Below are 18,743 nucleotides of genomic sequence, written 5' to 3'. Positions count from 1 at the left end.
TTACACTGTAGGCACCAATATCTGGGGGTTTCTTCCAAGCAGACAACGCACAGGTGATTGTTATTCTGTGGCAATTTTTGTAGGACATGTCTGGGCATCCTGCATGACCTGCTGGCCCCACAACTGGTATAGGAATTGAGATGGGTTTATTTACCAGTCCTCGAACTATACTAACTATGAAGTCTCTTCTTGGTAAAGGCTTATCGGTTTTCTTCATACGTCAAATGATGCCATATCTAGACGATTGGAAAAAAAATTGCTTCCAGTACCTTCTAGTCAGTCTGGAACTTGTCTTTCTTATCCACACCTCCCATAAAGGTGTTGTACTTGTGGATCCATAGTTGTTTCAACCCTTCATTTTCCTTACAGCTCCTTGCAACTTGGAACATTAGCCTGCTCAAGATGTCACCAAGATTTCTTGCTAGCCTTTAACACTAAATTTATCTCATCAGCCAGCAAATTCAGTCCTTCATATAAACCCAGAAATGTTTCGATATTACTGGATATTACTTATATGAGTGCATATCAACACTTCGATTTGATATCAGAAGGAAAATGTGCTGGCGAATGATTGCCTAGCTGGTAGTGCAGAGCGGCAGATGATGAGCAAATTTGATATCGTTTTTCATATCATCAGTAGTGTGTGTAAATGCATAAACTATTTCTTGATAAAAGTTAATCATTTCTTTTTCTATTGACACATAACTTGAACATTTCATTGACTAATAGTATGATTAATGCGATAAAATGAAGAGCACATCCAAACGCCTGATATCAGGCGCTGCCACTGCAGGAATGGATGATACTCCTTATGTCAGTTGGGGGATTAACTGGAGCTGCTGTGATGTGAGCATGATGTTCTAGGAACACTTTCCACTAAGTTTCCATAGATATCTGCAAATATTTTCTTCCAATTTTCCTGTAACACAGTAAATAGTTCTGTTGGCTTTTTGGTCTGGCTGTCAACCAGCGATGTAACTCATCCCAGATGGACTTTGCTTTACGAACAAGTGCAGTGTCATGTTTAAAATGTCCAGTTACAAATAGTGGCCACAGTGTGGGAGATAACAGTTGTCCAATATTTCCTGATAGGCTTAGGCTATCATGATTCAAGGAACTAAGCTTTGGAATTCATGGTTCAAGGAACTAAGACAGGTGGAATTATTTGATTTTTGCAGATTTTAATATTTCTAGCACTCAAAACATCAGTTAACACCTAGTTGGCCTGTTAACACCATATTTATATAACCTCAGGTAGTGAGGGAAGCCCGACTGGACCTGAAACTGGTCCACTGACCCAGGTCAAAATCCCTATCATGAGTCGCATTAACTCATTGCTGAATAGTGTGACCCCATTTGATTTCACACAATATTCTTGATTAAGCGGCGCCAACTTTGACGATGTTCAGCTTCTCTTAAAGCCTGCTGAAGTGTCAGACTGGTGGTTCGCAGAACTTGATCAGTCCAGCTGTTCGATGTCCTTCCTGGGGGTTTGCTGCCAACAACTTTGCCTTCCATGATACACTTCTCCAGATTTTCACTATCCTATCTTACAATATGCCCGAGGAATTGTACGATTCTCCTTATGATGTGAGAAGAGAGACGTTTAGAGATGTTCAGTTCTTGAATAATAGATGCTTTTGTTCTTCTTTCGTCCGAGGAACACAGCATCCTTCTCCAACACCATATCTGAAGGGCGTCAATATTGATATCGCTAAATATACCATCGGATAATGAGGGCGTCCTGCTTTAAAAGCGTGTAAAAGTCTGTGACGTACTATGTATGTGTGCAGTAAATTGCTGATCAGAAGAGCAGTTTGTTCCAAGTCTGCACTGTCCACAGGGACCACTGGTAGGTGATGAGAAGGTACAGTAACAAGACGTGTGGTAGAAAAGTGTGTGTAGAGTTCCCTATGGGAATCAACATCTATATTAACCAACAATTGATCATGCAGCTGTTTAATACTAGTCTCCAATTAAAAAAGGCTTTCGTTCGAGAATAGCTCTTTCAGGTATGTAGGTAATCCACCAAGGTTTTCTTGTTCAAAGGAATTGTTTATAATTCTACAGATTATATTTGGTAAAATTGTATTACCTGAAAGTTACTCATTCTGTTTTAATCTACTTCCCCCTTTCCTTATGGAAGTAATGCTGGTATCCTCTAGTGAGCATATATCGAGGAGGATGGGACTAGTGTTAAGCCTTGCCTGCTTGTTGTTTTTTTTTTTTTGCTTGCGGTTTGGTTGGTAACATTGCTGTGGGGTACTTCAGTTCTAGCTGTCCCCCCTTCCCAAATCTGAAGTTTTGTTTGGTTGGCTGATCCTGCTTGCTCCTACCCTCACTGCAAGGTACGTTGGATTGCACTACCCTTTATTGTGTTTTATAAGTTGTATATATCTTTTTAATTTTTCCACCTTGGATGGTAATTCTGAATCAGATGTATCATGCCAACATTTCCAGCTGTTTTTTCTTGCTTAAGATTGAAAAATGCATGTTATAATGCTTTACCTGCTCCAAGGCTTCCTGCTTGGGGAACATCTGCTCCATGTAGTGGGGGGAGATACGGAATTATACTTCGGAAAACATCAAGCTTGTACAACCTTACAGTTTTAAGTTTCTGTTTCAGAGGTTTTCTACATGTTTGTTTCAGCCCTATAATAGTGGGCATTTAGTCTGTGTACATACCTCAGAAGCATGAATGGATTATCTATTAAGAAATCATCAATTTAAATTTTCCAGCTCCTGCTGGGTCAGAATGTTAATGGCACCTTTCCATCTTATTCTACCCCTTACAGCTGCTCCTCAGTTAAGTTCCTTATTATACTGCTGAGCCCAACCATCTCGGTGGAAGTTTACTTCTTGTTCTCTTTTCTCGAATGTTAACGGTTTCAAAATCACTGGAATAGAACCAGCTTTTGGGTGGTTAGGCCGTGTGCGTTTGCAGAGTTTCACCCAGATGTGCCATTTGGGCTGCTCAGTTTGATTGGCATGCCCCTCCAAGCCTGCTTAGCAGTGGCAGACCAACTGTGTGGTCCTGCCGTGTTAGCAAATAGGAATTGCTGACCTGCTAAAGGAGAAGTGAATTCTCTGTTTTCAAAAATATGTAATCCCCATGGAGATACAATTCCAAAATTGGTTTTCACGGCTGTTGGAATTAACGGTTTCAGTTTATTTTCCCACTTCCATTCTCATGTCCAAACAATCTCAGTTTATAAAGTAAATACGTGTATTTGTGCTGAGGTGGTGCTGCTCTTTTTTTGGGACACCCCCGTTGGAGGAGAGCTTCAGGTACCATTTTAACCACATATATTGTAAGACAGTCATGACTCTACTCCAAACCATCATTGAAAGTAAGGTACTGGGAATCGCGCCAGTTGGCCGTGCGGTTAGGGTCGCACAGCTCTGAGCTTGGTTCGTACCCCACTGTCGGCAGCCTTGAAGATGGTTTTCCGTGGTTTCCCATTTTCACACCAGGCAAATGCTGGGGCTGTACCTTAATTAAGGCCATGGCCACTTCCTTCCCATTCCTAGGCCTTTCGTATCCCATCGTCGCCATAAGACCTATCTGTGTCGGTGCGACGCAAAGCAAACGGAAAAAAAAAACTACTAGGAAAGAGATCCAGGGGATGACCAAGGTTGTCATTCATCATGAATTCCGTTGATGAACTGGCATGTGGTTCATACAGCAACATGAAGAGGCTAGCGGAAGATTGTCAGATGTGGCTTCAGGGACAAGGCATTGCCTTTTGTAGATGATGATGGATGATATTGATTAAATGGTGACACAAGAAAAAAAACCGGTCTGGCCGGTCATCCCCGTTACATTAATAGAGTAGACCGTACAGCCAGCGACTCCGCGCCGATCATTGGGTGGCAAGAAATAATTCAACCCCTTAAAAGGAACAACAGCTTTGGGCAGATGAATTCTCTAGGTGGGGTGATGTGGTGGTGATTATTGTTTTAAGAGAAGTACAACTGGGCAACCATCCTCTATATAACACTAATCAGGGGTAAAAAATGGAAGGGATCCGACACTTCGAAAAATGAAGGTATCGGCCAAAGGAAGACAAGGGCCACGAAGGACATGAAAATGAAAGGTTCCCTAGGCCTCCTGACGTAATACCGTCGGGGTTGGAAAAGAACAAGAGTTGACCGAGAGAGGTCGGATAAGATAGATGAAAGTGAGGAGCCTGGCACGAGTACGTGGAAGCAATGCCAATGCTCAGTTAAGAGCTCCACGGTCGCCAACCCACGCTCCAAAGTTCAGAGCCCCTGGGGCCCCTTTTAGTCACCTCTTACGACAGGCAGGTGATACCGTGGGTGTTATTCTAGGGCCCCCACCCACAGGGGGAGGTGGGGTGATGGTTCCCTGAGTGTAGGAAATGACACTGGAACCCATTGAGCAGCATTTGTCCCAGATTAGGGGCAGCTGTAAAAGGCACCTGAGCCCCATGTGTAACCTCATCACCTGCTGGCATCAGATCCAAAATGCTCTTGGAAGTGGTGAACCTATGGTAATAACAGTCTAAAAATGAGTGCAAATTTGGTGCGACCTTGGAAGATGCTAGGGCGTCCCCAGCAGGTAACCCACAGTTCTTCAAATACTGTGGGAGGTGCGAGCAAGTGGGCGACCAGTATCATAATATATCCGAGTTGGGATGGTCGACATCCTAACCCTGAAACTGAAGAGCTCATGAAAGGGAAGGTTATAGCCATCCTTGTTTGCAGTAAAACAAAATGGTGAGGACGAGGGGAAAGAAAACTGAAGGAAAGATTCAGGCTGTTTTACAGTGGAGGACAGGATTCAGTAAACGGGGTAGGAATGATCATTAGAAAAGATGTCTTGGAATATGTGGAGGTTAAGAAGAGCAATGACAGAATGATATAGTTTGAGACACGAACATGAGATCTGTTCCAAGTGTATGCTCCACAAACTGGAATTAGAGAATAGAATACAGAATAATTCCATGGAAGTGGAGAAATGTGTAGGAGACAAGGTAGTAATTACAATGGGAGATCCTGAACGTACAAGTGAGAAGAGACTGGGAAAAGATTCTGGGGCCATATGGATATGGCAATAAGAATCAGGAAGGGGATATTTTAATTGACTTTTGCCAGGGGAACCAGCTAATAATAGGAAACACATTATAAGCATCAAGGTGCTTCAACCATTGGCCGAAGAACAGCCAATCAGCGACCGCCCCCCCCAGTATGGCGGACCAATAGGCGAGCAGCGTACCGTAGCCATACAACACCACTTCATTCCATTGAGAGCTTTGCTACTATCAAAAGTCAGTTGGAACCCTTGACAATGCTGAACGCAGTCTTTGGTGAAACGTAGGGACAATCACTTGCTCCTGGACCATGGCCTAGAAGCCTGGAAAACACTGACATGATTTGCAGATGATGGTCATATGAGGTAGTGCAGAACGTAGATTCATTGCTGAACACAATGAGACGTCATTCATCAGCAGTCCATGTATCCTGGTCAGGGCACCATTCCTAATGCAGCCGTTCGTGTTATGGTGATGAGTAGAGGTAGAAAGAAAAAAAGAGAGAAAAAGAGTTAACAAAATTGGAGACATGGAACTGCAAGTAGTAGAACACTTAGAATAATTTGGAAGTGAACCGACAGGAAATGGAAGACTGGAAATGGAAATTATTAGAAGGATGTATGTGTATGTTAGGTATTCAACCCGAAGGCTGGTTTGATCCTCCTCAGCTACGCCAGGAGCTGTCATAGATAACTTAGGTGTCACTAAAGAGGCATACTAGGGAAATGAGTGAGGTAGTTCCTCACTGAGCCAGAAGTTGCTACTATATATCAGTCTGCCAAGCCCACTGAAATGCATGCACCAACCGACCCTGTGAGCAACATTTTCACACCATTCATAGCAGGGACTGGCTGCATAAGGAATGGCATTACCAGCATCACTCGTACCTCGGTCAGTTTCATATTGTCAAAGCCAATGATGAGACTGAGACAGGTCAATGAAAGTGCGTGAAAGTATGACATAGACAGAAGGCTGGATCCTTCCTTCCAAGGATTTACGTAGGTAGTTCCCTTGCCTGTCCCTTCACTACTGTTATTTTGCTTCAGGGTTTTCCAAATTCGTACGTTCCTCATTGCCAGGTGTTTCATTCCAGGCTTGTGTCTGTCATACTTTCATATGCGACTCCCTCTCAGACTGATTCCGATGGTTCCGTCAGCTTTCGTTTCAATTACTAGCACGGTAATGCGTCCGGTGAACCACCTGGTGACGAATGAATGTGCCACTTCAACTTCTATTATAACATCTAAATTCAAACCTCATCATGGGTATTTATGTAAAAAAGATCTAGCAGTCATGAGTGAAAATGTAATGATAGAGTTGAATGCTTTAGCTCGCCTCGTGGCACTGATCGTTACGGCATCAAATCTATATGGCCTGACACTGTAGTTAGCCAGTTTGAGTCCCGTTGTTTGTATTTTCTTGACACGGCACAAGCCGAAAAGCCTATATCACGTCTACACGTGCGGGCCGTGAAAGCATCAATGGCAACACCAAATTACTGCGAATTAAAAGTTCCCTGGGGCACTCAGTACCCTGGTATACGGAGTTAACTCATCGACGTTAGTTACGGCAGGGGTATATTTGTTAAATCAATTTAATAGAGCCTTTGTGAGCGACGGGCGATGTGTACATGTTTTAGAGCTAAAATATTATCATAATATAACAATATTACTGTAAAATCCACCTTCAAATGCAGTATTTTCAATGAAAGATCCATTTGAATTATTCTATTGTAATCCATCTCTTACGGTTCCAGCATTAATCACCCATGAGAAATCGCTTGGCGATTTTTTTTTTTTTTTTTCCATCTATAGTACAAGGTAGCCTAATATTAAGATGATGGGTGTACTGTAGACTGAAGGGAAATAGTAACTTATTGATTGCAGTCGAGGAAGATTCACGAGGAAATTGTGCAGTCTTTGTTTGAACCTTGTGTAATTGTGATGTATACTTGTTGCAAATTTGACACTGAACATTCGTTAAAACATATGAAGTTATGATTTGAAGTGTTCAAAAAAGTCAAATGGTGAAGATTTGGTTCAGATATACAGTAAAACCTCATTAATTCGAAGTAGTAGGGACGCAAGAATAGGACTTCGAATTACGTGATTTTGAATTAGCCGCCAACTCGTAATTCAGAAATGTCAACCCTAGTGGCGTCGCAAAATATTCTAAGACCCGTTACTGCATGCAGTTAACCTTGATTCACAGTTTAAACCTTTCAAATGTCATGGAGAAGAAATTTTTCCAAAATGTCTCTAACAAGGTTCATTTACAGTATTCAAGTAATGCACTTGGATAACTCACTGGCAAACATAACCTCATGCAAAACAAAGCATGATTCAAAGATGAGGAGAAATATATACTTGCTCCCATGTGTAAGTGCTTTATTCATTAGATTACTGTACCGTGTGCATTTTCTATGCTTTGTGCTTGCACGTAAAGTACCTGATGCCCTTAAAACATCGTGGCTTATTGAACTTTCTTATGGTGAGGGGAGTAAGTCTCTCACTTCCGTCTGCATTACAACACGGTACAGTGACTAATCTTGTATGATTTCCTGCCATGTCACTCCTCTCGTGATTCAGAAATGCCAACCAACCCTTTCAGCGTCACAAAATAGTCTAAGACCCATTAAAGTATGCAGTCACCTTGATTCTCAGTTTAAACCTTTCAAATACCATGGAGAACGCTATTTCCAAAATGTATCCAACAAGGTGCATTTACGTTATTCAAGTAATGCGCTTGGATAAAACATTGGTAAACATGACCTCACGTAACGAAAGATTTTGAAAAAAACACTATTCAAAGACTAGGACAAATTATGCTGCCTCCCCTGTGGAAATACTTTATCACTTGGATTACTGTACTGTATGCATTTTTAAATGCCTTGCACTTGCACGGAAAGTGCCCGTTGCCCTTAAAACATCGTGGCTTATAGAACTTCCATACGACATGGAAGGAAGTCTGCCCCTTCCATGTGCTTTGCAGCACAGTACAGTGTAAGATTTCCTGGCTGGCACTTCTCTCCTTTAACCCCTTGGCACTCAGCCTATATGCAGGGGTTTGCTCGAAGACACTCAAACTAATTTTTGTGATTTTTCCAAAGCAAATTACAAAAATTCAACACGTAAACAGTTTAACACACACTAAAATAAAATAAATCACACTAATACAGGAAACTATGAGCATTTCAGAAATGAATATACCTAGGATGTATTATTGCTGGTAAAGCCCCAAAAAATTATTAAATTTCGAAAATAAATTTCAAAAAATAAATTATGGTTTTCAATGACTCTTAAACGTGAAAGAAAGAACATTTAATTCTGAATAATTTGATATCAATATTGTGTGTGTTTTTGTTTTGCAATTCACTCATGAAGCATGGCACAAAGTTATTCCGTGTACATGTAACGGTCATCGATGTCAGGTCCTTGCGGTCCGATGCACGGTGGGCAGCTGCGACTGTGTCATTTCTCACATAATGGGAATCACTTTCGGCAAAAGGAGGTCATTATTACTGTCTAAATCATCTGAAAATTCAAGGATATTGGCCTCATTCGGCCTTGAATATGGCCTAGCCATTACGATAAAAAGATGACGCAAGCACTTGCAACAACGGAGTTATGAAAAGGAGTAAAATTATGGTTTGCGAAGTACAGCGAACACACATATACCAAAGAAACGAAATAAACTCTAAACAAAACTCATAGCAAGATCAACTTGTTGTATTCATAAGCCATCCAAAACAGATCCACGCAATAACAACTTCAAATAACCACAACATAAACATTCACTGTCAACAGATTTCATTTGTCGAAAATAAAGTCTGAATTTCGGTAATAGAACACACATTGTTCGTGTTACGAATTATCCGTATTTCAAATTAAGCAATTCAAATAACATGCAAAACCGTACCTCATGTTTCCGGGAAGGAGAGTTGCTTTGAATTACACGAGATTTTGAATTAACAAATTTTGAATTATCGAGGTTCTTCTGTGTTTGTCACATCTTACATGTATCAGGCACTGAAATCATCTGTGTAATTTGATCAGCACGCTACAAATCCATAGTTACCTGCATTTTTATGCACCCCTTTCTTCACTCGTGGAGCAGATAACCTTTACCGAAATGCCCCTTAAAAATAAAGGCCAAATTGTTTTTGTTATTGGGAAAGGTATTGTACAGCTCACCTCTGTGGTTGAGTAAATCGTCATAACATACTGTAGGGCTGGAAATTTTGCTGTTTGGATTTACTTGGTAATGTCAGGAAAATGCTCGGTATTATTGAAAAGATTCCATCTCGGACCTAAGTGATTACGTTCATTCTCTACCACTAACCTCAGTAAACCATGGTTTGACTTAAGTTGATGGGAATCGAGTAGGGATTTCTCACATTCCTTCGCTAGGGATTAATGAGAATGATGCTACTAGATACGTTCGGTAAAAAATGAAGCTTGTTATGAATATTTCACTATTCTGTTTCTTAGCATTGGCTCTTTATGTGAAATATACTCATTTATTGTCTTGTATGTGATGTTCTAGAATTAGTGTTAAAATGTGTAATTATTCATCTTCTGTGAAATAAATACAACCGTACTTGTTAATTTTTTGTTTAAGGAAGTTTTGTTATTGTACAAATGAGGAATGTTGGCATGCCTGTTTCTGTCAATGAAATAATTCTCCTCAGGATAACAAGGATTATTTCTTTGATATTATGGATCTCTTCAACTTATCCCAGATATTTGTGGGGTTGGTGTAGCCACCCTGACTAACTTTGGTCTTGGCCAGGGTTTAAAGGCAACTGGTCAATTTCTTTCATAATCAGAAGTTAAAAATTATACCATCCAAATGACAGGCTCTTAATTATATGAATCAAGGGAGCTGCTTTTGTGCTATGGCAACATTCACAGTAAAAATTAAACACACAAGGTTATTGAAGTGTAGGCATTCACAGTGAACAAGACAAAATAGCTTATGTATGTACAGTAATGTATGGTCATGTGATCCATTGTGAAAGGTTCTGTTATATATCATATAGTGTCTTGTTTTCTTATTTACGTTACATTTAAGTTTAATTTTCATTGTGAATGGGCCTTTACTTTTGGGTGATGGTGGTTCTGAACTACATTGTATATAACACTGAAGGATTTTTTCTTTGTCTCTTCCCATTTTCACACCTGCAACCGTCTCAGTCCTTGCCTTTTCACATCCCAGCATCGTGTTAGAACACTCACAGGTTAGTCAAGACAAGACAGGACGGGACGGGGCATTCCTAGTCGGTAGGAAGCAACGCACGCTCAATCTTGAGCAAGAACTGAATCCTGTGGCATGTTGAGATATAAGCCACTATAGTTCCGTTTTTATGAGTTTCGACTTGACAGTTAGCCGGAAGTCAGCCGGTGGTGCCAAATTGCCACGAATACAAACAGCTGATTTACGATACACAACACGAACAGAAATGTAAATGCTGGAATGTAAGTCCATAATCGGTTAATCTTTGTAGCAACATACATGATTCACGTAAGATCAATAATGCACAACACATTTAGGATAAGGCTACAACATAAAAATATGTCAATGCCCGAACAGATAAACCGTGAGAAAATTAAATTAAATTTCTACTCACCATGTAGAAGATCTCGCGTTGCGGTTAGATTCAGTTTCCCGTGACGAAGGAAATAATCCTACAAAGCGAATATACCACTCATTTCTCAGTCACTATAGGCATTGTCATCGTCTGTTGAGGGTTCACTCTCGCTTGACCCTAAAGAGATAATAAAGTCTTCAACGTAATCGTCTGAACTACTCTATGCCCGTTCCTTCTGGCTATCCACCACATAAATTGGGTACTGGGGCTTGTTTTGTTTCAAGAGATGCATAAGATCCCCCTTTCCCATGTCATCGCGAACCGAAATATTGTGCTCCTTCAACCACTTAATCAACTCATTCTTTCTAGCCGCCATTGTTGGTGCTTTGTCAAGAATGACACTAACATTACAAACAATTTTCCGGGCCCGGCTCCTTAGTGGAGTACCTCGTCCGAAGGGCTTTCTTCTCTTGGGAGCTTCATCCTTTAACGTAGGCGTCGACATGACAGAACATCAAATTCATACACGGGCCTAAAATTAACATACTATATAACTACCGAACGAAATGTTAAACTAAGCTACTATATAAAATAGATCACCTGTTACACACTATTTACTACAATATAACGCGCTGTACTATTAAAAATACTAAACAATACATTTATAAACTCTACACTGCGAAATATAAACGAACAACAACCTAGCACAAAGACACACAAAGACCGCGAAAAGAACTGAGCACAATACAACACACAGCTGATAGCACGTGGTTCCAGTAAACAACAAATCGACAACACTGCTAACCGCAACTGGAGTCTAACGCGCTCTATCGGAGCGATCGGCTGTCTATGATTGGCTGTTGATTAATTCACTTACCCTCCGCCAAAAGGCAGCGCTCAAACGTCAAGTCGAAACACATAATAACTGAACTATAAAATGGATTATGTCTTTTTCAGATTTCTAGCTACTAGAGCTTCATTACTTGTTCAACGATACGATTTTAGAATTGGTACCACAACACTCAGCTCCGTTGTTATGTAAATCAGGAAAATCGTGGAATGTACTTCAGCATATCTACCTAAAAAGCTTGTATTCAGAGGAAGAGTGGGAAGATATCGCAGAGCATTGGGAATGGGTGTGGAACTTCCCTCACCATGTTAGTTGTATTGATGGGAAACACAGGAGATTTAAGAAGCCACACAGCTGTGACGGAGTGTTTTATAAGTCGCAAATTGGCAGGACACTTGAACGGCCTTCCAGCACCTTATCCCTTATCACATTCTCCAAATCCTGGTACTGCTTTCAGTTTTTAGAAGATGAACCATACTGCCAGCCCATTACTGACTCTGTCAAGGAAGCCAAGTAATAGGCTGAGAATAGCGTCACACTGACCAGGTAGCACTCCAGTATTTGCAGGGCAAGCCAAGGTCCTAATGAGCTGTTGCACTGTGCATATGTTGAGATTTTCAGTGCTCTATCTTTGTACCCTAACTGCCATTTTGTGTAAAATATTCAGCGATTTGTGATGAAGCCGAACACAAAATTATGGGTTTGAACTCTTATACTTAATCTAAATATTTAACTTAAATTTAATAGTTCTTTTTCTTATTCCATTTACCCTGCAGGGTTGGTTTTTTCCTTGGACTCGGTGAGAGATCCCGCCTTTAGCGCCTCAAGGGCAGCGTCCTTGAGCGCGAGACATTGGGTTGGGGATACAACTGTGGTGGAGGATCAAAACATCGTCCAGGTGGCCTCACCTGCTATGCTGAACAGGGGTCTTGTGGGAATTGGGAAGATTGCAAGGGATAGAAAAGGGAAGGAAGCGGCCGTGGCCTTAACTTAGGTACCATCCCGGCATTAGCCTGGAGGAGAATTGGGAAACCGAGGGAAAACCACTTTGAGGATGGTTGAGGTGGGAATTGAACCCCCTCTGCTCGACCTTGCGAGGCTGAGTGGACCCCGTTCCAGGTTTCAAATTTCGTGGCAGAGCCGGGAATCGAATTCGTGCTCCCAGGGGCGGTAGCTAATCACATAACCTCTACAACACAGAGGCGGATATTAATTATACTGCAAAATAAATTTGTTACAAAATGCTGAACCATATATTGAAAAGGGCTAAACTTTGTACGTATGTCAGCTTAAGTTTTCATGTCTGGTGTCCCAATAAACAAACTTAATTTTCCACTTTCCAGGATTGTAAGCCATTGTCCAACTAGGTTTATAACCCTCATTATTTCAGCAGATAAGAACTCTGCCTACAAAGCCTGGAACATTTATTTTGCTGCTTCTTGTAATCCTATAACCCTAGAACTCAACTGACGTCAATCATGTTTACAATTATGATAGTTTAAATTGGTGCAGAGTAACAGCTTTCAGAAAATGTCTGTTGCCCGGGGTTCTCGTGAAAGATATTAGTAGAGTCAGTGGTTCTGCAGGTGTTCTGGCAAGACATCTTTCCCAGCAATTATAACCCCATACACGAACTGAACAGGATGCATAATGGAGGGAGGGGAGTGAAAATCCTGCTTACAGGGTAAAGAAGGGATTTCATCTTAAAAATATTATTTTAAGCTGCCACTTGGTGGAATAGAATTCAAATACATTACATTGTTTATTTGTAATTTATTCTCTACTTTGCTTTCAAAGTATGTTTTCTGCTTAAAAACTTCTGTACTGTATTTCGTAATGTACTGTTGTCCGCCTATGCAGCGTACCGGTTAACTTTATTAGCTACTGTCCCCAGAGGCCCGGGTTTGATTCCTGGTACTGCCAGAAATTTAAGAATGGCGAAAATGGAACATGCAGTTCATCTCCATTGGGGGTGCTTCGGAAAAGAGCTGCACCACCTCGGGATGAGACATGAGTTTACATTGTACTGTTTAACGATACTCTACTTTTCTCTTATTTTAGGCAACTTACAGTTACTTATACTTGACTAATAAAATTGTAATGGTGAGCCTTTCACTCAGTCACACTACCCTCTTTCCTGTATTCAATCACTACGGTTCATTGCCTTGTGGTGGTGGTGGTACTGATCTACTAATTGGCACCCTGGAAATCCCGAATCCCAGTTAATTCAAACTGAAATGTAAAATGCACAAGTTTTAATGTCAAAGAGAGCCTCCGTGGTTCAGGCATTAGTGCTGGCATCTCACTGCTGTGTTCCATGGTTCACTCGATGTGAGATTTCTGCTGGAAAAGGTTTTTCTCCAGGTACTCCTATTTTCCCTGTCATCTTTCATTCCAATAATACTGTCATAGGGGCTGATGACCTTCGATGTTAGGCCCCTTAAAACAACAAGCATCAATACTGTCCAGTATCATACCATTCATTCCTTTTCATCCGTCGGTCATATATCGTTGCCCCAGAGGGGTGCGACTGGCGTAGGCAGCCAGCACAGTTCCAATCCTCACCTCTAGATGGGGCCTTAATTCATTTCATATCTAATCTGGTTGAAACTGAAAACAGGCTGTGGATTTTCCAATAAAGCTAAGGCAGATGAAAATAAAAGTTTCTAACAGTTCATTAAGATTTGCTCACATTTGAGAGGGACCCATTTTTTGCGAGGCCAGACAAGAATTTTTCTGTTACCAAACACATTTCCATGTTAAACTGTAAAATAAAAGGAAAAATAATGTTTTGATGAGTTTGAGTTTTATGTTCAGTTTTTCATTCTACATGCTGATTATTTAGTAAAATATTTCCTTTATTTAAATACACATTATTGAAATCACTTCTGAAAATATTTAGTTGTAAGGAATGCTTATGATGTGGAAATATTGAAATTTGTATCTTATGTTCCTCAGCCAAGGTCACAATGGGATGACCGCACTACTTCTGAACCATCTCAGTCACCACTAACGAATGTGAAACGCAGCCAGAGCGCGGAGGATCTTTCATCATCCACAGCTACCAACAACGGCACAACAGCAACATGTCCACCTCCTGCGGAACCTCGCAAGTTGGCTCTCCGTACGCAGTTGGCTCATCAACTTTCGGGTAACTCGAGTAAAATCCTGAAGCGGCCTTGTTATGTCGTGAGACCAGCTTCGGGCCCTGTGAAAGGGGTGGGAGGTCTTAGTGGTGCAAATTCTCTGAGTTCTGCTGCAGACAACTCATCAAAATCACCTTCAACACCTGGATCTCCTGGCAATAACCCAGTCCTGGATAAGTCTGCAATACTGCCTGTATTCCGATATCTGTCTCCTGCAGACCTGGCTCGGTGTTCTGCTGTCTGCAGAGTTTGGTCTAAGTTCAGCGTGGATCCATCCCTTTGGAGGCGGATGGATTTGTCCCATAGACATCTGACGGCTTCACACTTGGCAGGAATTGCACGGCGCCAGCCTGAGTCGTTATCTTTGGACTGGACTAGTGTTGCAAAGCGGCAGTTGGCCTGGTTGGTAGCACGACTACCTCAGATGCGGGAGCTTTCTCTGCAAGGGTGCACTTGGGCAGGTGTGAGTGCTTTGCGTACTTGTGCCTGCCCACCACTTTCTTCCCTCGATCTAAGCTTCGTGTCTGGTCTCAATGATGCATCACTACGAGACATCCTGAGCCCGCCTCCGGACTCGCGACCGGGCCTCGTCGACACAAAATCTAGGCTACGCAGTTTGAGGTCGCTGAGGATGGCTGGCTGTGACATTTCCGACGTTTCCTTGCGCTACGTCGTCCAGCACCTGCCGCGGTTGGAGTCTCTCGATGTATCCTCCTGCACGCGCATTACGGATGCAGGTGTAGCTCAACTCGCAACTCCGCCAGCTCCCACCATTGAAACTCTTCAAACCCTAGACCTCTCCAACTGTCGATTTCTGACAGACTCCAGTCTGGAGCATCTAGCACGGTGTGATGCGCTTTGTAGATTGGATCTAAGGCATACACCAAACATCACAGCGGCCGCCATCGCCAAGTTTGCGGTCCGCAGCCGACACGGTCTGAAGGTCATGGATGGGAAGCTCATCGCAAAACGGCCAGTATGAGAGCACGCCAGGTGTTAGGCAGGGTCATTCTTTTTCTAGATACGTAATGTAAATGGAAGGTTGAGTACAGGTAGGAATTGTGGGTAAGGAATGGATGATCACTTCACTAAACCAGTTGGCAGTTGCTAGTATCCAGAGGATGAACTTAGTTACTAGAAGGCAGCAGATCTCGACAATGATGCGTGAGCACTCTGTAGGGAGCCCTGGCTGGTCACAGGGTAAAGTTCTTATTTATTGGTTGGCTTTTCATGTGCTGGTTTTGGTGCTGTGATTGATCTCAAGTCCTTATTTCGTGCATGTGTAAAAGCAGATGCGCTCATCCCTCAAACTTGAGTGACGGTAGGTACCAAACAAGGTAAGACTCGTTCAGTTTTTAAGTAGTTACGGACTCCAGTAAGCAAATAAACTTGTGTCTTAATGAAGCGAACTCCGGAAATTCTGTGGAGCAGCGACAGGTTTTGGTTATGTGTATGCGAGTGTAAGCGAGTGATCTGGTGCGTTTAAGGAATGTGTGCAATGGAATATTCTTCTTTTATCGAGATTTATATTTTTTCTTTTAAAAAAACCTATGTATTAAGGTTGGGAAGAAATGGCATATCTGGCAGTTCAAGGCTATTGTAGTTAGTTTTTTAGAATCTTAATTTTTATGTAGGTAAATCTCTCACAGTAAATCCTGTAATGTATACAAAATTCATGACTTGATGCTGTTTAGTCTTTTTCTTTTTGAAATGTAGAAGCATGCATGTAGTAAACGTGATGAACTTTTCCAAAAATATTGATGATGGAGTGCAGTTGAACCCTGAAATATAGGGAGAGAACACGTTTTGGAATTTATGGTGTAGGATTATCCTGACATTCTGTAAAATAATTCACGTTGTATCTCTTTAGGGGAAAAAAAAAAAAAAAAAAACCCACCCACTAACCACCAATGTCGGCATTCTGAACATTGACCTAATGTAATGTCAACACTTGTTTGACATAACTGGCCACAGCCACATTAAAGTACAATTTAAAGCAATGCAGTAGAAAATAAACACTACATTAGTTGGCAGTTCACCATGAAAACTTGGTCAGCATTGTTAAGCTTGCCAAACCATGGGCAGTTCATAAACTCTTAACCACATTCATGTAAGTTACTTTTGCTCACAGTTATTTAATATTAGTTTACTTATCTCATAAAACAAATAATCCTAAAATGTTGGATGTTTTGGTTGGCCAAAGTTCTGCTATATTACTAATGCATTTTTGGCAACATTTTGCATGTTTAATTTATAAGAAACTAATGGAAACGGTATTTTGCATAAAGGACATGGTACCCCTGTCAGTGCAGTGCATTGTAACTGAGGGTGTGAACTTAATAACTGCCTTCGTGAGACAACACCACAAGTGTATGGAAACCTGATACGTCGTCGTCGTCATCATCATAATCGTCGTCATCGTACGGTTCCAGTTTCCTGGGTACTGTTAAATAGCCTCTTTCACTTCTTCCTGTCCATATACAACTTGTCACGGAGAACATCATCCACTGTCCATCCTGTGGTAACTAGATCAACCTTGATCATGTCCATCCATCGGGTTTTAGGTCTTGCTGCATGTCTTTTACCCTCCACCTGTCTTTTTATTCTGGCTGTTCTCGTAGGCTCCATCCTCATCACATGCCCGTACCACCGAAGTCTGGATGTGCTGATTCGGTCTGATAGGGATGTCTTTATTCCAGCTTCTTTCCTCACCTCCTCATTTCTTAACTTGTCCATCTTAGTCTTGGAAACCTGATACGTATTAATTGGGTGAACAGAAGAGTTTCCCGTGCTCACGGTTAGTGGAGCTGCATAAGCAGTACGACCTGTTCTTATGGATAGACGGCAACAAGAGTCTGTGTTTTACCAAACTACAACTTCAGAAAAAAACTTTCATTGCTAAAAAATCACAAAAAAAAAATTGTTCAAGAAATGAACTCGCACTTTTAAGAAACTTGGTCGTTTATGCAGAGACGTATGAAATTCTCGTTCCTATCTCGTACACTCCTGTTTCCTGAAATTTAACTATTTCGTGAATTGCAGTACATTTTAGAGCTCGCTCATCATGGACTTTTTCCTTGAAATGCACAAGCAATTCTGTACACACTTGCAAACACTGACGTGGAATAGAATACTGGGGCTTGTTTTTAGCCATAGCTAGCTCACTACTGTACAAGTTAATTGCAGGAGTTGTTTAGCTCAGTCTGATAATGTGCTCTCAGTTCCCATGAAACTTGGGATTCCTGGATTGTCGGTCATGATCCTGACATCTGGAGAGGATCACAAGCAAACTTGTATTCTGCTTGCTTGGTATTTGTAGTAATAGTAATAATAATAATAATAATAATAATAATAATAATGATGATCGTATGATCTCAGCTACCATGTGTAGGCATGTGAATTTGACGCCACCTGGCTGCCTGATTTTTGAAGGATGAACAAAAAGTCCAAACCGTACGATGTCGGCATGTAAAAGACATCTGGTGACACATTTCGTGTTCACCCAACAAAATTCTTTAAAACTCAACCACAGAAGCCCAAGGGATATTCAGTTTACTCTCTCATATAGTCGGCCTAGAGTAAAATGGATTGTCTACTGTGATGGACTCTCGGGCCCGGTTTCATCAACATGGGTTAAATATACTCTAACCCTGGGTTTGTTAACTTTCGTGATCTTGAATGAAAAATGGAAGAAGAACAGAAGAGAAATAGTGGCACGAATTTCTCTGCTTTAGAAAAATCATTACTTACTGAATTAGCCACAGTCCATGTTACGAAACAACTAAAACAGTTCTGTAAAAATTTTAGCTTCTCTGTGCCAAGAGTTGCTTTGAAAGTTCACAGCAATAACACACACAAAAGTAAATATACAGTTTAATTTCAAAGTGCATTTCTGTATAACCACTACGTAATACACAGTGTGATGTTCATAAGTGTTGTACTATTGAAGTGGTATTGTGCAATTGCATTCCTATATGCCGCTGCAGTGAAGAATGATGTCATTCTCAATTCCAATATTCCTGTTCCTTCTCCTTCTTGTGAGATACCGATGCAGAGTAAAGTCCTGTGGGAGAAGTTCATCTCGGGTCTCCACAGCAATATTG

General features: G+C 41.3%; 1 protein-coding gene across 1 annotated transcript in view; it reads left to right on the top strand.

Moving 5' to 3' along the window:
* Kdm2 (Lysine demethylase 2) overlaps nt 1-18,300 on the top strand; it is a 205,633-nt gene extending 187,333 nt beyond the window's left edge. Inside the window, exon 12 of the mRNA XM_067158871.2 lies at nt 14,453-18,300. Within this exon, the coding sequence (XP_067014972.2) occupies nt 14,453-15,622 (1,170 nt within the window). The 3' untranslated portion in view covers nt 15,623-18,300. The remainder of the gene's footprint in view (nt 1-14,452) is intronic.
* Nucleotides 18,301-18,743: the final 443 nt, after the last annotated feature.

This window comes from Anabrus simplex, chromosome X (genome assembly GCF_040414725.1).
Source record: "Anabrus simplex isolate iqAnaSimp1 chromosome X, ASM4041472v1, whole genome shotgun sequence".
Taxonomy (NCBI): domain Eukaryota; kingdom Metazoa; phylum Arthropoda; class Insecta; order Orthoptera; family Tettigoniidae; genus Anabrus; species Anabrus simplex.
This window is presented reverse-complemented; position numbering and strand designations above follow the sequence as displayed.